Source organism: Phalacrocorax aristotelis, chromosome 3, assembly GCF_949628215.1.
Source record: "Phalacrocorax aristotelis chromosome 3, bGulAri2.1, whole genome shotgun sequence".
NCBI classification, from domain to species: domain Eukaryota; kingdom Metazoa; phylum Chordata; class Aves; order Suliformes; family Phalacrocoracidae; genus Phalacrocorax; species Phalacrocorax aristotelis.
The window spans coordinates 72,020,637-72,033,348 of record NC_134278.1 but is presented as its reverse complement, the minus strand read 5'-3'; the positions used below and the strand labels follow the sequence as shown (position 1 = coordinate 72,033,348).

Genomic DNA, 12,712 nt, shown 5'->3' with positions numbered 1-12,712 from the left:
GGTCAGGTAAGCTGCTCGTATCACAAGGCATCAAGAAGGCTTCTTCGCCGAGGTGGAAGCATGCTTCAAAGGCGTTTTGATGCAAAATGCCATTTAAAGCCTTACAGCTTAATCTGCTGCTGCCCAAATCCTGAGGTTTCCCTGCCCTCCTTCAGACTGAGTCCCCAGGATCGGTCCAAGTAACTTGTGCTGATTTACCGTCCTGCAAATGACTATATCTATTCCAGCTAATTAGTAAGTCAGACCAATATTCTTGTGCAAAGCTTTTTATTAAAAAGAGAAAGGGTCCTCTGCAACAAAAGGTAGGTACAACACTAACCATAAAACTTTTCACAGATTATGACAGACCAGATATGAAATTTTAATTGTGATAAAGACTGTCTCCGGTTTAGAAAGTCTTATTCTCGCACTTGAAAACACAGCCAACACATCTGTCAGTTATCACATCAACTATAAAAAACGCTTCAACCTCACTGGTTGAGAGAGTTACCGGCGCATTATCAAGATCAAGTTGTAACATGCAGTGTCCATGATGAAGCTGTAAATAATCCAAAATAGTTATTAAAATGCTAAGATTCTTATAGAACCTTTCACACTTCACAGCTTTAACAGTTTTCCCCTTCCAATTTTCATGAACTAACATAAAAAGCTATGTCCCCTTAATATATAAAAAAAGTCAGATTAAAAAAAAAAATCTCGCTCAGGTGACATAAAAAGAATTTCCAAGAACCCCATAGTCTGGCCTTAGAATTAATACTTGAAAAATATTTTTACTGGGGGGGGGCGCAGGGTACACACATGTGTATTATGGACATAATTTTACAGTAGTATCTTGTTCTAATGACTACATTCCTGCCTACCAAAACCAAATGGGCATTGGTGAAGAAATGGGAGCAAACTGATATGTAAGCTTGCTCACTTACCCATCCTGGAGCATCAATAACGAGTGACAGCTGTCAATCTGAGGTACCTTACATTTCTTCTGCAGTACCAGGACCAAGCTGTAGGCTTCTGCCCCACATGCTGATAATAGACTAATGAGCATCATTAAGAATGAACGTGGCACTTCCCAGTAGTTCAGGGTGATCAGTACTTCAGTCTGGGGATGCTGGAGTTGTTTCATGCAAAAAGTTGTCTGTTCACGTAAATAGCCTCTGCATCAGTACCATATACTAGGCATGGTCCTAAAATATCTAAACTATTCACAGACAAAGTCTGATTTGGAATTAAGTTGGTGATTTCCATGCGGTCTTTGGTAGGATCGTTGCTTAGCCAGGCACTTACTACAGACTGGTTAATGGTATTGTGGGAAAAATAGGTAGTACTTCTTCCTCCTGAAAGAAGGAGAAGGAAAGAGGGAAGAGAGGGAAACAAGTTTCAATTTAATTTATATATTCTCAGAACTTGGAGAAACATAGTAGGTATGGGACAGACATAATGGGAATATCATTTCACATTTAAGTTACATTAAGTTTTCAGATTAGTTAACATGTTGTCATCTTTTTTGGTAAACAAAGGAAAAAATAGCTTAGGGGGAAAAAAAAAAAAATCAAGTACTTGAAATGATTACAGAAACCTGCTACCAGCTCTGTCTTCAGTTAAGACAGGTCAGTACAGCAAAGAACTCATCTCGCTGAACAGTGGTAAATATCTAAAAGTTTTTCCAGCCAGAGACTAAAGCAAGGACAGATCTAAGAATAAAAGTCAGTTTATACAGTGTCTTGCCATATTTGGGGCATCAGCTTTGCTTTAGTAACAGTTATTCCCTACTGTCCCTTCTCCCTGCTTAGTCTACATCAAAGGATATACCTGGATCTGAGTTTGAATTTTTTCCACATGACATTTTACATTCAAACTGAAGTCTCACAGTTTGAGAACTATCATTCAGCATAAAATTAACAAGTAGCTGAAGTGGTGCTAAAGGGTTTATATTTAATATACCTGAAAATATGCAGAGTGCAACCTGCAGGTTATCCTATTGTTTCCCTATATGGAATTGAGCTTTGAAAGGCAACTTTGAGGCCAAGGCAGCACAGGACATCTAAAAGCTTCCTCACTGTTCACACACTGAAGTGGCAAGCAATTAAGCAGCTGTTGTGACCAGAATGTGAAAAATGTTTATATTAAGTCAGTATCTTTAATTAAAATCCTGCCACCATACAAAGGGATCCAGTTTCATTCATTGAAAGTTCCAGTTATGACCTTGAACAGTAAATTTGTAATTCCACTATCCTATTATGTAGCAATTATTTTGGTATTATAACATTTTGTATATCTCCCTCAGAAACTCAGATAGTGATGGGTCATTTAAGCTGCCTTCATGTCTTTTCTATATACAGACGATTTTTAAGTGAACACTACCTATCTTTGAAATACTAGGTATGCTTCTTCACACATGGGACAGAGTACACCAGGATTAAAAAACAAAACAAAACAAAACCCAAACAACCTCAGAAAAAACAGACCACAAAACACTCACAGCCTTACAAGTAGCCTTATAAGTAGTAGTATAAGTGCCTATCAGGGCTTTCTATCTAAGAAAGGAAACCAGCTTGTCATTTTCTATATTAGGATTGTGTTATTAATTGGGTCGTGTGAGAACATTGACTTTAATTACGTTGCCAACTGACAAATTCAGTGCTAACTGACTTCAAACATCCTTACCTTGATGAAGAAAAGATGGTTTTTCAGATACTTCTGTGGAAGTATCCCAGTGCCAAAGAGATCCATCTTCAGAACATGTAAATAAGTGATCGGGGTTGGATGGATGGAAGTGAACTTCCCACACTGGAAATATGAAACCAAACCCAAAACAAAACCACTTCAGAACAAGTATCAAGTACTTTGCTCAGTGTGCTTTGGCTAGTATGGTATGGACGTGCACTTATGAGAACCCAGGCCCCCACCAAAACCCCACGCTTAGTTATTGACTGTAGTTTTCCCTCCCCTGGAAAAGGGGAAGGAAAAAAAAAAAATATATATGAGGCCCACTATTTTGTTGCATTTTCCATACTGTGCAAATTGTTAAAATCTTATCTGAATTCAGGCATTTTGAATACTTTCTCATGCCATCTTCCCTACTATTAAGTTTAAATCTGCACACAGCATGCATTCCTTCCCAGCACACACATTATTATTTTGTGTCTGCAACTGTGGAAAAGATACTTAAGTCAGTAAAACTTCGCATCTCCAGAAGTATTTTTTACTCCTTAAATATAATTGTGTCATCAAGTCAAATTTTCAGTACAAAATGAATTGCTGTCTTGTTCATATAAAGCTACCAGGAAAGCAAGTTGTTTCAGCATTATGGAGGCACCCAGTGGATCTCTACTATCTTCAGTTTTACCTCCTTCCTCATGTTTTCAAGTTCATTAGTAACTCCATTCTTGCTTTACTATACCTGCATACCACAGCATCAATTTCTATGACTATTAATATACCTACCCTTCCAGAAACACAGCCATTCTGATTAAATGCATCTAATGACGCATTAAAGAACTGCTTACAAATTCTAGTTTTAGTTTACAGTTGGCTTTCAGATAAGAAGTCTCATATACAGAGAAGAAAAACTGAAGCCAACTGGTTGAAAACATATTAAGTAGCAACTATGTGATTGTTTTCTATTGTAGCTACAACACCTAATTTTTTTTTCTACAGAAATTAGAAACTTTTCTAAAATGCCACCTTCTTCCCCCCCCCCCCCCCCCCAATTTCAGATACTTACTTTCTGCTTCATGAGCATTGAGCAGGGACACTGGCATAGTACCCTGCCTGATGTCCCATATACTCAGCATCCCATCCTGGCCTCCTGTGGCCACAATATGCTGCTGATTGGGATGCCTGTCCACGCAGTGCAGTGGAACTCTGTCACCTGTCCTGCGAAGGAGAAGGAAAAGAAACCCACAACCAAACAAAAGATTAATTCTTTATTCAACTTCTATTTCCTCCTTCTTAATCCCTGGAGTGTTGATGGACACGGTAACAGTATAGACTGCAGCTTTAGTTCCTGCAGCATCTGGTCACTACGGGCTGAAGCCGCATGACACCTACTGGAAATCAGAGGTATGGCAACAACGTGAAGCTACAACTGGATAAGCATCAGGTTCTGCGCCCTCTGGTATACAGCATCTACACGGTATCTGACAGCTTTACAGGAGTGAGCGAGTCTTGCATACAGATAATACTCTAAGCATACCTACAATAATAAGAAGGCTACTCTGAAATTCATATTATAATTACAGTTTCAACATACACTAAAAGTTACAGAGGGAGACTGAGCACTAAGAAAATCAGGTACCTCAACCACAGCCTATTAACAGCAACGGAAATCATTCTACAGACAACAACGGGATTTGAAGCTATCTCAGTTGGTTTTCTCACAATCCCGTATAAGGCACAAAATTATAATTCAAATACATTTCAAATGCTAGAAGCTCTATATTAGGCCTGTAGAGAAACACAGATGTAAAATATATTTAATTAGGGAAAGAGAAAGAGTTTTGGGTTGAGGGTTGGTTTGATTTTCTATTTTTCTTCTTAAAAAAGAGCAAGTGTACAGGTACAGTTGCCCTTCAAGAGTTAACAGACCACCTTAATACAATGCTCAGCCACAACGGTAATTCAGCCATTAAGCAGAGTCTGCTTTTGATTATTCAAATACCAAAGAAGTTAAAAACCTTCTACAAAAAAAAAAAAAGAAAATCATTTATCATCCCATTGCCAAGAAGATACCAGGAAAGATGTAGATCTGATTTATAAAGTAGCACGTGCTTCTCAGTAAATATGTAAAAAAAGGAAGGTCTTACAAAGACAATATTTGAGACGGCTCATTTCGTTGCTGTCGGAAGTCCCATAGTTTTAACTGTCCAATTGAATTTACTGTCAAGATCTCAACTGTCCGAAGGAAAGTCACTGCATGGAGCGTACTGCTGTCTGCATTGTCTGCAAGAGATGACAAAAGCATTCAGGTAAACCTACGGAATGCTAGTCTCTATTTAATTACAACAAAGTAACTCTTTAGAAAACAGAACACAGCTGCTTAAACATGGTTACAATCTCTGCATTTTCAGGGGCAGAGACAGACCAGTGTCATGTGAAATGTTAAGTGTTGCAAGGGTACCCTGTGAAAAAGGAGCCCTTGCTTCCTATATCAAACACTACTGAGGCAAATCTGTAAGAAGCTGTATTTAGTTAGCTCCGGTGTTTACAGAACTACTTGTTTATCCGTAAGATTTGTTTCTATAGTTCCTAAGAAGAGAAATCGATTTAGCCAGCTCCATGGTTTTCATAAGGGTTTTCATAAGAGTTTTCTTTATATGCTCTGCATCTCCTGACACAAGGTGAGCTACAGAGCCTTTCACAACACAGTTGTTCTTTAGAACACAAGAAACAGTAACTCTGGCTGAGAACATTAAGCAGTTGTAGACGGAAGCACTTAATCAGCTTTCTTTAGACCTTTCCCAAGAACTGTCAATGGGGTATCCATCCCTGTCCCTAAAGCCAAGCCAGAATTATACTTTGCTTGTTCATCTTAATAACTAAATGGCAAAGCTCTTTTTTCAGGTCCTTTTCTCCAGTGCTTCTTTTGGTCAGAATAATTTACAATGTCAAACACTTCACATTGAGGTGAAACTTTTGAGGCTTTAGGAGAGAATAACATAGACTCCATATTCTTATATTTTGATTGTTATTATGTATAAAACTTTTCATCTCTATTATGATGGGATAACATTGTTAAGTCTGCTTTCACCTCAAGTGTTCTAAAATTATTTCTGTAAGTCCACACTGAAACTATAGGTGAATTTTTTGCTGCCTAAGATGCAAACCTTTTCTGATTTTGAGACAAACACGCTACATTGATGCATAGTTACAGATATTTGAATGAGTTTCTTTTCTGCTTACTATTTAAATAAAGCCTAGGGGAAGGGAAAAAACCACAAACACCAAAACACCTTTAAAAAGAAACGTTAGATTACTGAACACCAAAGTTCTAAGTTATTTAAAGTTTTGTGACAGAAAAACAGTAAGTGATTTATCAATGATACATCTTCAACTCCAAAAGGCTTTTCACATCATCTCTTACCTTTGGAGATTTTTTTCCTACGACGATTGACTATAAACACATCAACTTTGTATTATACTGTTAAATCCATTAAACAATAACAAAAATAGCAAGGCACTCCTTTACAAATATTTCATGAGGTACAAGGGTTCTGTCTTCACGTTAAAACATGTTGAGGGTTCAGCTCAGCGCCTGGGAAACGTCAAGATGTCATTGAATTGGGAACCCATACAAAGGGTTGCTTGCACTATAGAACTCCATCCTGAACAACTTGAAAGCATCTCCCAAGATATTCTCTCCCCCTCTCCAGCTTTTACTGTGTCAATGAGTTCGTGCTAGTCCCTTCCACATAATTCCAGGTAAGCTTCAATTACCAGGTCATAGGTGTGATTCACTTCTTTATGGACCATTCCTATTTTAACATTTCCCTTCCCGTTTCCAAAAGGACATTCCTCAGTTAATTCATGTGTGGTTTCTTAAATGTTTATGTGCCAGCAAACCTCAATGCAAAGTCTTACTGCAGCTGATGCTACCACTACAAAGCAAACATTTTTACATAGTACTATCAAGTAAGCACTAAGAAAACTAACAACTTGCATTTTGCACGTTATTAAATCTGTATGTAAGCATCTGAGCACATTGTGGACATCTCCTTCCTGTGAGTCAGGAAAACATTGTACTCATATTAAACTTGTACCAGAACACTCTGTGTTAGTATCTTTATAAAAGTAAAATTTTAAAAATAAAATAATCCTTTTAAACTAGTTAATGTTCTGGCCCCTCAAAGGGGAAGTTATTGTGTTTTGGGGGCACGTGCTAATAAAAATATGCCTCATGCCCTGCTACTTTTTTAAAGCATAGAAACATTTCCTACAGGAATTCTCAAGGAGCTTCACTAAAAGGCTGTATGCAATTAATAGGATTTACCTTGTGTGTGTGTATACAGCCCTGCACACATAAGTGCCCCCTCTAGAAATCCCAGAGCACTTCCTTCCTTAATTGGCTTATCACTGTGTAAATTCCTTCATCCGTTAGAGGCAAGATTTTGCTTGAGTAGAAACACAGGTGCTGTGTCAAACTGAAGTTCCAGGGAGAAAGTCCTGGTTTAATAATGCCACTATCAAACATGGTGTTAGTGTCCTTCAAATAATTTCTGCTTTTAAGTTTTACTTCCAACAGATGCTACAAACTTGTATTCTATTTCCATGAGACTAGCATGATAGAAGAGTTGAGAAAAACCAAGTTTTGATACCTTTCACAAACATCTTACTCTATCACATGATCTACTGCTCTAGGAAATATGGAGCTTTTTCACTAAGGGAGAAATGATCACTGTAAGCCACGATATCTGGCAGAAGAGCCAGATAAAAACAGCAGTTTCTGGTTCTTGGTGTTCCTTTAGACACAGAGGAATACACGGTTTTGAATATGGACACTACGAGGGTTAATCTTAGTTCAAATAGTGAATTGAAACGACCATTTCACAGACCTCCAATTACGAAGAACTTGAAACACAATAGTTCTTGAACTCTAACCATATTTCATGTATGCTGTCACAGCATTTAAGAATTCTATATAAAACAGAAGCCTACAGAGAATGTTAGGCTTGAAACTTCTCCATCAGTTAAAACATTAACTTGCAAATATCTGAATGTAGAAATACATCTGAAGTACATTTCAGGTATCTGAAGTCTGGAGGAATATGGGAAGAATCTGGAGCAAACACATTTTTATTTCAATTCTCAACCAACTTCCCTTTTTTTTTTTTTTTGTTTTCATTTGAGAAGCTAAAAACCAAACAAACCACTCCAAACTAAACTAATTTGAACAGTTATTTGACATACCTATAGTCCTTACTGCATCCTTTTGGTCAGCTCTGAAGAGATTTATTCTACCATCTTCTCCAACAGTGACAATTTCTGGGTTGTTGCAGATGACTCCGGTACATGCTGCTCCACCACAAGCTGTGTCTTGATCCACGTGATAATGGGCTTTCTCCCACCGCTGGTTGGCAGATAAAGTCTAAGTAGTAACCAGACATGAAATTCTGCTGGTAAGTAATCATCCTGATAGACCAAAGCTTCCAGAATACTCACATAACCAGAAACAAGCTCCAAGAAAGCCATGCTACTTCACGGGAATGAGAATCTCCTATACAAGTAAGAATCAAGAGATCTAAATTTTCCTCAAGTCTTGAGCACACAACCCTTCAATGAAACATTATTTCTCTGAACCGTCCTTTTCACGTGAGCTAGAAATCAGAAAAAGCACAATCTATTTATGAACTGTGAAATGCCTTTCACTAGGCTTACCCCTTCAATCTTTCCCCAGGCCAAGGGAAAAGAGCTGAGGCCTTTACAAAATATAAGGTCAGATTTAGATTTTGATTGCAAGGAATTTAGTTTATCTTGGGTACCACACCAAACTACTAACAAATATTAGTCTTTACTGTGTCATTGTGAATATATAAAAAAAGTCATTGCACATTTATTTTTGGCGATTTATAATCAAATCAAAAGACTAGAGAGTTTACATATCTTCCCTCCTAAGACACTTGAGAGAAGAAATTCAACATAAGTAGTTTAGTTCAAGAACACAATAACTCACAAAAGGCAGGTACAAATCAATTAATACCCACTCCCCTGAAACAATCTAAACCCTTGAGGTATGTTTTCAGTGAATGGACTATTTGGTTACAGATACATATTAATGGATACCCCAGCCTATCTGGCTCTGGAATCTAATTTATGTTTCATGTGTGCAAAACACTTTTTTCTTTCCTCTTATGTATAAAGCCAAAGCTTTTTTCTAACAGACTTCAAAAGATTGATTTTGGTATGCAGATGCTTCTTGCTCTAGTAGTTTTGAGAAATCCTATGCTAAGACCAAAGTGACCAGTGTTACACGGAACAGCAGCTTACAGCCAGTGCAAGCTACTTACCTGGTTATTTTGATGATGACGGAATACAGTTACAGTTCCTGTTGATGAAGCAACCACAATTCTCTCTTGATCCAAAAACTAAAGAGAGATAATAAGCATGCAGTTAGTGGATATCAGTACCAAGATGATAATTTTCATTTTAGAGTAACCTAAATTATTGGTAGGTATAGTTAAAAAACAACAACAAAAAAAACCCACAGTCCAAACCCACAAACTGATACTAGTTTGTTTTGCCCTTCTTCATAAGAACTTTTTTTGTCAGTCTCAGCATTTTAACAGCTATCACTTAACTGACAACCACCTCAGTGACAAGCCTTTAAAAAATACGGATCTGCTCAGCACAGCTGTTTTACCTGCATGTCCATAACGTCACCGTTGTGCTTGATGTCACACAGCAGCTGAGGCTCTCCTTGGTATTCACCGCTGAGGCCCGCATTGCCGAGATCTCCGACGGACCAAACGGAGACCTTGTTATCCTGTACGGAAACGATACCACCAGTTTTACTCGAACACGCGCTCGAGAGCACGTAACAAGAGGCCGGCCCCGGCACCGCGGCCCTCCCGCTGCAGCCGGGGAAGGGAGCGGGCTGTGGGCCGCCCCCGCGCCGGGGGAAGCCGCCGGTCCCACGCCCCGCCGGGCAGGAGGCGCGGCGGCTCCGGGCTCACTACCTCGTTGTCCCAGGAGCCGGTGGCGAAGACGTCGGGGTGCCGTAGCGCGGCGGCGGGCAGGGGCCGCCAGCGCGTCTTGCTGATCTTCTGCGACACGAACTTGGCGAACACCTCCTCCATGGCCGCCCCCGCCGCGCGCCGGCTCCCGCCCGCCCCGCGCCGCCACCGCTCATTGGCTGCGGCGCGACGGCGAGCGCGGAGGGACAGGATTGGTGTGCGGCGGCGAACGCGAGTGAGCCCGGGCGGGCTCGGGCCGGGGCCGGGGCCGGGGCCGGGGCCAAGGCCAAGCATGGCTGTGGCGGGGAGCGGGGCGGCGGCCCCCACGAACCCAACGTATGTAGCAGCCGCAGGGGGTGTGCCCGGTCCGGTCCTGCCCTGCCCTGCCCTGCATTGCCCTGTCCGGTGCTGCCGCTGCAAGTTCGGGCCTCGCCAAGGCTGATACGAGGCACTAAGCCGGCGCTGCCTCCCGGGCGATATTTGCAAAATCGAGTCCGGGAGAAGAAGAACTAAAAGAACTGAATTTCCCCGTGCACGTCGTACCCCTCTGCACAGCTAGGCTGTCTTCCTCCCCCCCCAGCCCCACTTCCCCGAACGTTATGCATTTGTATCATCTTTGCAAGGTTGCCAACTTCTATTTTCTCAAAACCCATGACTTTTACAGCAACTAATTGTTTCTGGTCTAGACTTGCAAGCGATTCTCTCCTCCCTTTGTCAGATTCCTACCTGAACAGAAGTACAACAATATTTTTTTTTTGTCCCAAATAGCACATTAAATCCACAAAAGCATACATGTACTTCCTTTATCACATTTCACTTGAGACCTAAACAACCGTGCAATAAGAAGTTTAGAGGTTAGTTGTAAAACGGGCTAAAGGCTGACATGGCTACGTTGTCATTTCAGAGGATGGGACTATGTCCCGTCGCCACAGTGCTGGAAGGGTCTTTCTCACAAGCACCTTCCTACTTTTTCAACCTGATTTCCTGCTGCATTTATTTCAAAGCTGCCACTGCCAGCCCTCCGAGGTTGTGTCAGGAAGACTTAACCAGCATTAGCAGCAGTGGCTTGGTCAAACTTTTACCTGTGTTATTGCAGTTTGCCTGCCAAAACCATCTGTCAGATTTTCACTATACAGTGTTCTTGAGTTCCTCATCAAGTCTGCTGTGCTGTTCTGTAATCCTTCAGATGTGATACCAAATCAGTGATATTTATATGCTTTATGCATCATTTGAACTTCAATTGTGAGGAACATTTTCTTTTAATGATTAATTACAGGAGAGTCCAATACTGAACTTCTTCAAAAAGCTGGAAGCTATTGTAGTCTGCCGTACCGCAAGCCTTAAAACAGCTTTGTTGCATGCTGCAGTAGCATTATTGTACAGTAGCCAATACCTCTGGTGCCCTGTATTAAGCTGCTAACAGCAATCCTGCAAGTCACTGTCAACCCCAAGGGTATTTTCAGCTAATTCTCATAACACTTGTGAGAAAGGTCAGTGGGCAGCCTCAGAATACAACTGCAGGCCAGAGAGCTAAAAGTGTAAGAGATAACACTCTGGGATTATTGAAATGTTTTATTATGCAAATATTTTTGTTGGTTACTTTGTTGTTTCTGTGTGTATTTTTTTCTCTTGTGCTCTTGGATGGTTTCTTTCTTTGCTTGGGATTGCTTGTTCAGAAGCATTTGGGAAGTATTAAAGGGACTAGGTTGGACATAGAGGCTTATTTTCATTAAGAGGGAAAGGACAATCACAATTTTTCTTCCCTGTCTTACACTTTTTTTTAAGACAATGTTGGCAGCATGTTATGTGATAGAGGTAAGAGCGGTGATGGATTTAGGACTGGTCTGTAAACCTTTAAATACATTCTCTGTGTTTGATCACTGTGAAAGATGTGTACTGTATTAGTATGTTGTTTCAGTATAATAGCAGATTTAAATCAACAAATAAAAGGAGGAAACAAACATGGGGAAAAATAGGCCTCATCAAATATTTCTGAGGTTGTCAAAAAAGATGTTAAGTCTGCATGAAGCAGACTCTGGGTGTTGGATCCAAACATATTAGGTGAGACAACAAGGAGCGTCTATGGATTATCCCTAAATGTGGCTAAAGCCAGGAGTGTGAGTAAAAGGGAAGAAAACTGAAAGCATGCCTCTTTCTGCCAGAGGTCAGGGGGCCTGGGAATGAAGGCACTTACTAGATCAGTGGGTGTACCAGGGCAGGATAAAGCTAATTCTGAACCCTATTTGCTTATAACCTGTTTTCCTCCAATTATCATTCAACGATATTTTAAGAAAGTTATTTGGAGACACCATATTTACTGCTGGTCATAACTCCTGGGGTTGTGCCTGGTTCCATCTCTTGAACCAGCACAGTCACTACGCAGGGCACTGCAGGGCAGATTTAAGACCAGAGCATCAGGGCCGTAGGTGAATTCATAAGCCTTACCTGCCCTCACCTGGGGCTCCCACCCACGCTGGGGCACCCGCTCCTGGCCAGAGCTGTGCTGTAGGAGGGCCTGAGCCCAGCCACGTCCCTGACTTGGTGACTGGCTTGACCTGGGGCCTCACTTTGTTTTTGCTTGATGGTGAAACCTTTGCCATCCCCAGCCCTGCTCTGCCTTGCCTTGCTCACACCGTGGGATGGTGTCCTGCTGAGTGGCATTGTCATCCCTGGCTCTAGGCTCACCTTCTGTTACAGGGGGATCCCGGTCCTGCTCTGCCCCCTAACGCAGAGAGTCACTGATGTGCCTGGGTCCTTCTCACCTCCTCTTTGAGTGCAGGGCTGGGAAAAGAGGGGTCGAGATCAAAATAATGTGAATTTCTTAAAAGGAAGTATGAAACGAAGGTACACACCAAACTGGTTTGAGATGACAGAAAAAGAAATTGCATGAAGGAGAGTGATTAAGTTAAAAACAGAACTGAGGCAGGGAGAGGAGTGACTGTAGGTGTAGAAGCCAATTAGTGAGGGGTTTGGGACATAACGACGGAAATGTTCAGCAGGAACATTTCACAAGGCAATTTCTGTTTGTGGTATGTATATGCAGA

At 41.0% G+C, this 12,712-nt stretch overlaps 1 protein-coding gene across 1 annotated transcript; it reads right to left on the bottom strand.

The window, feature by feature from the left end:
* Window positions 1–250: 250 nt before the first annotated feature.
* NUP43 (nucleoporin 43) lies at window positions 251–11,630 on the bottom strand. Its single transcript, XM_075087959.1, has 8 exons — window positions 9,672–11,630; window positions 9,356–9,478; window positions 9,003–9,080; window positions 7,906–8,083; window positions 4,806–4,941; window positions 3,725–3,876; window positions 2,665–2,787; window positions 251–1,334 (listed from the first exon to the last, which is right to left on the bottom strand). The coding sequence occupies exons 1-8, from the start codon at window positions 9,960–9,962 to the stop codon at window positions 1,120–1,122; spliced, it is 1,296 nt and encodes a 431-aa protein (XP_074944060.1). The 5' UTR covers window positions 9,963–11,630; the 3' UTR covers window positions 251–1,119.
* Window positions 11,631–12,712: the final 1,082 nt, after the last annotated feature.

What these genes read in the sequence shown, in the direction of transcription:
- NUP43 (XM_075087959.1), bottom strand. Translation starts at nt 9,962, where the DNA reads ATGCTTGGCCTTGGCCCCGGCCCCGGCCCCGGCCCCGGCCCGAGCCCG. An exon ending in CCGGCTCCTGGGACAACGAG is followed by an intron (nt 9,479 to 9,671) that starts GTAGTGAGCCCG and finishes GTTTCCGTACAG; the next exon opens with GATAACAAGGTCTCCGTTTG. An exon ending in GGATGCAGTAAGGACTATAG is followed by an intron (nt 4,942 to 7,905) that starts GTATGTCAAATA and finishes CATCTCTTGCAG; the next exon opens with ACAATGCAGACAGCAGTACG.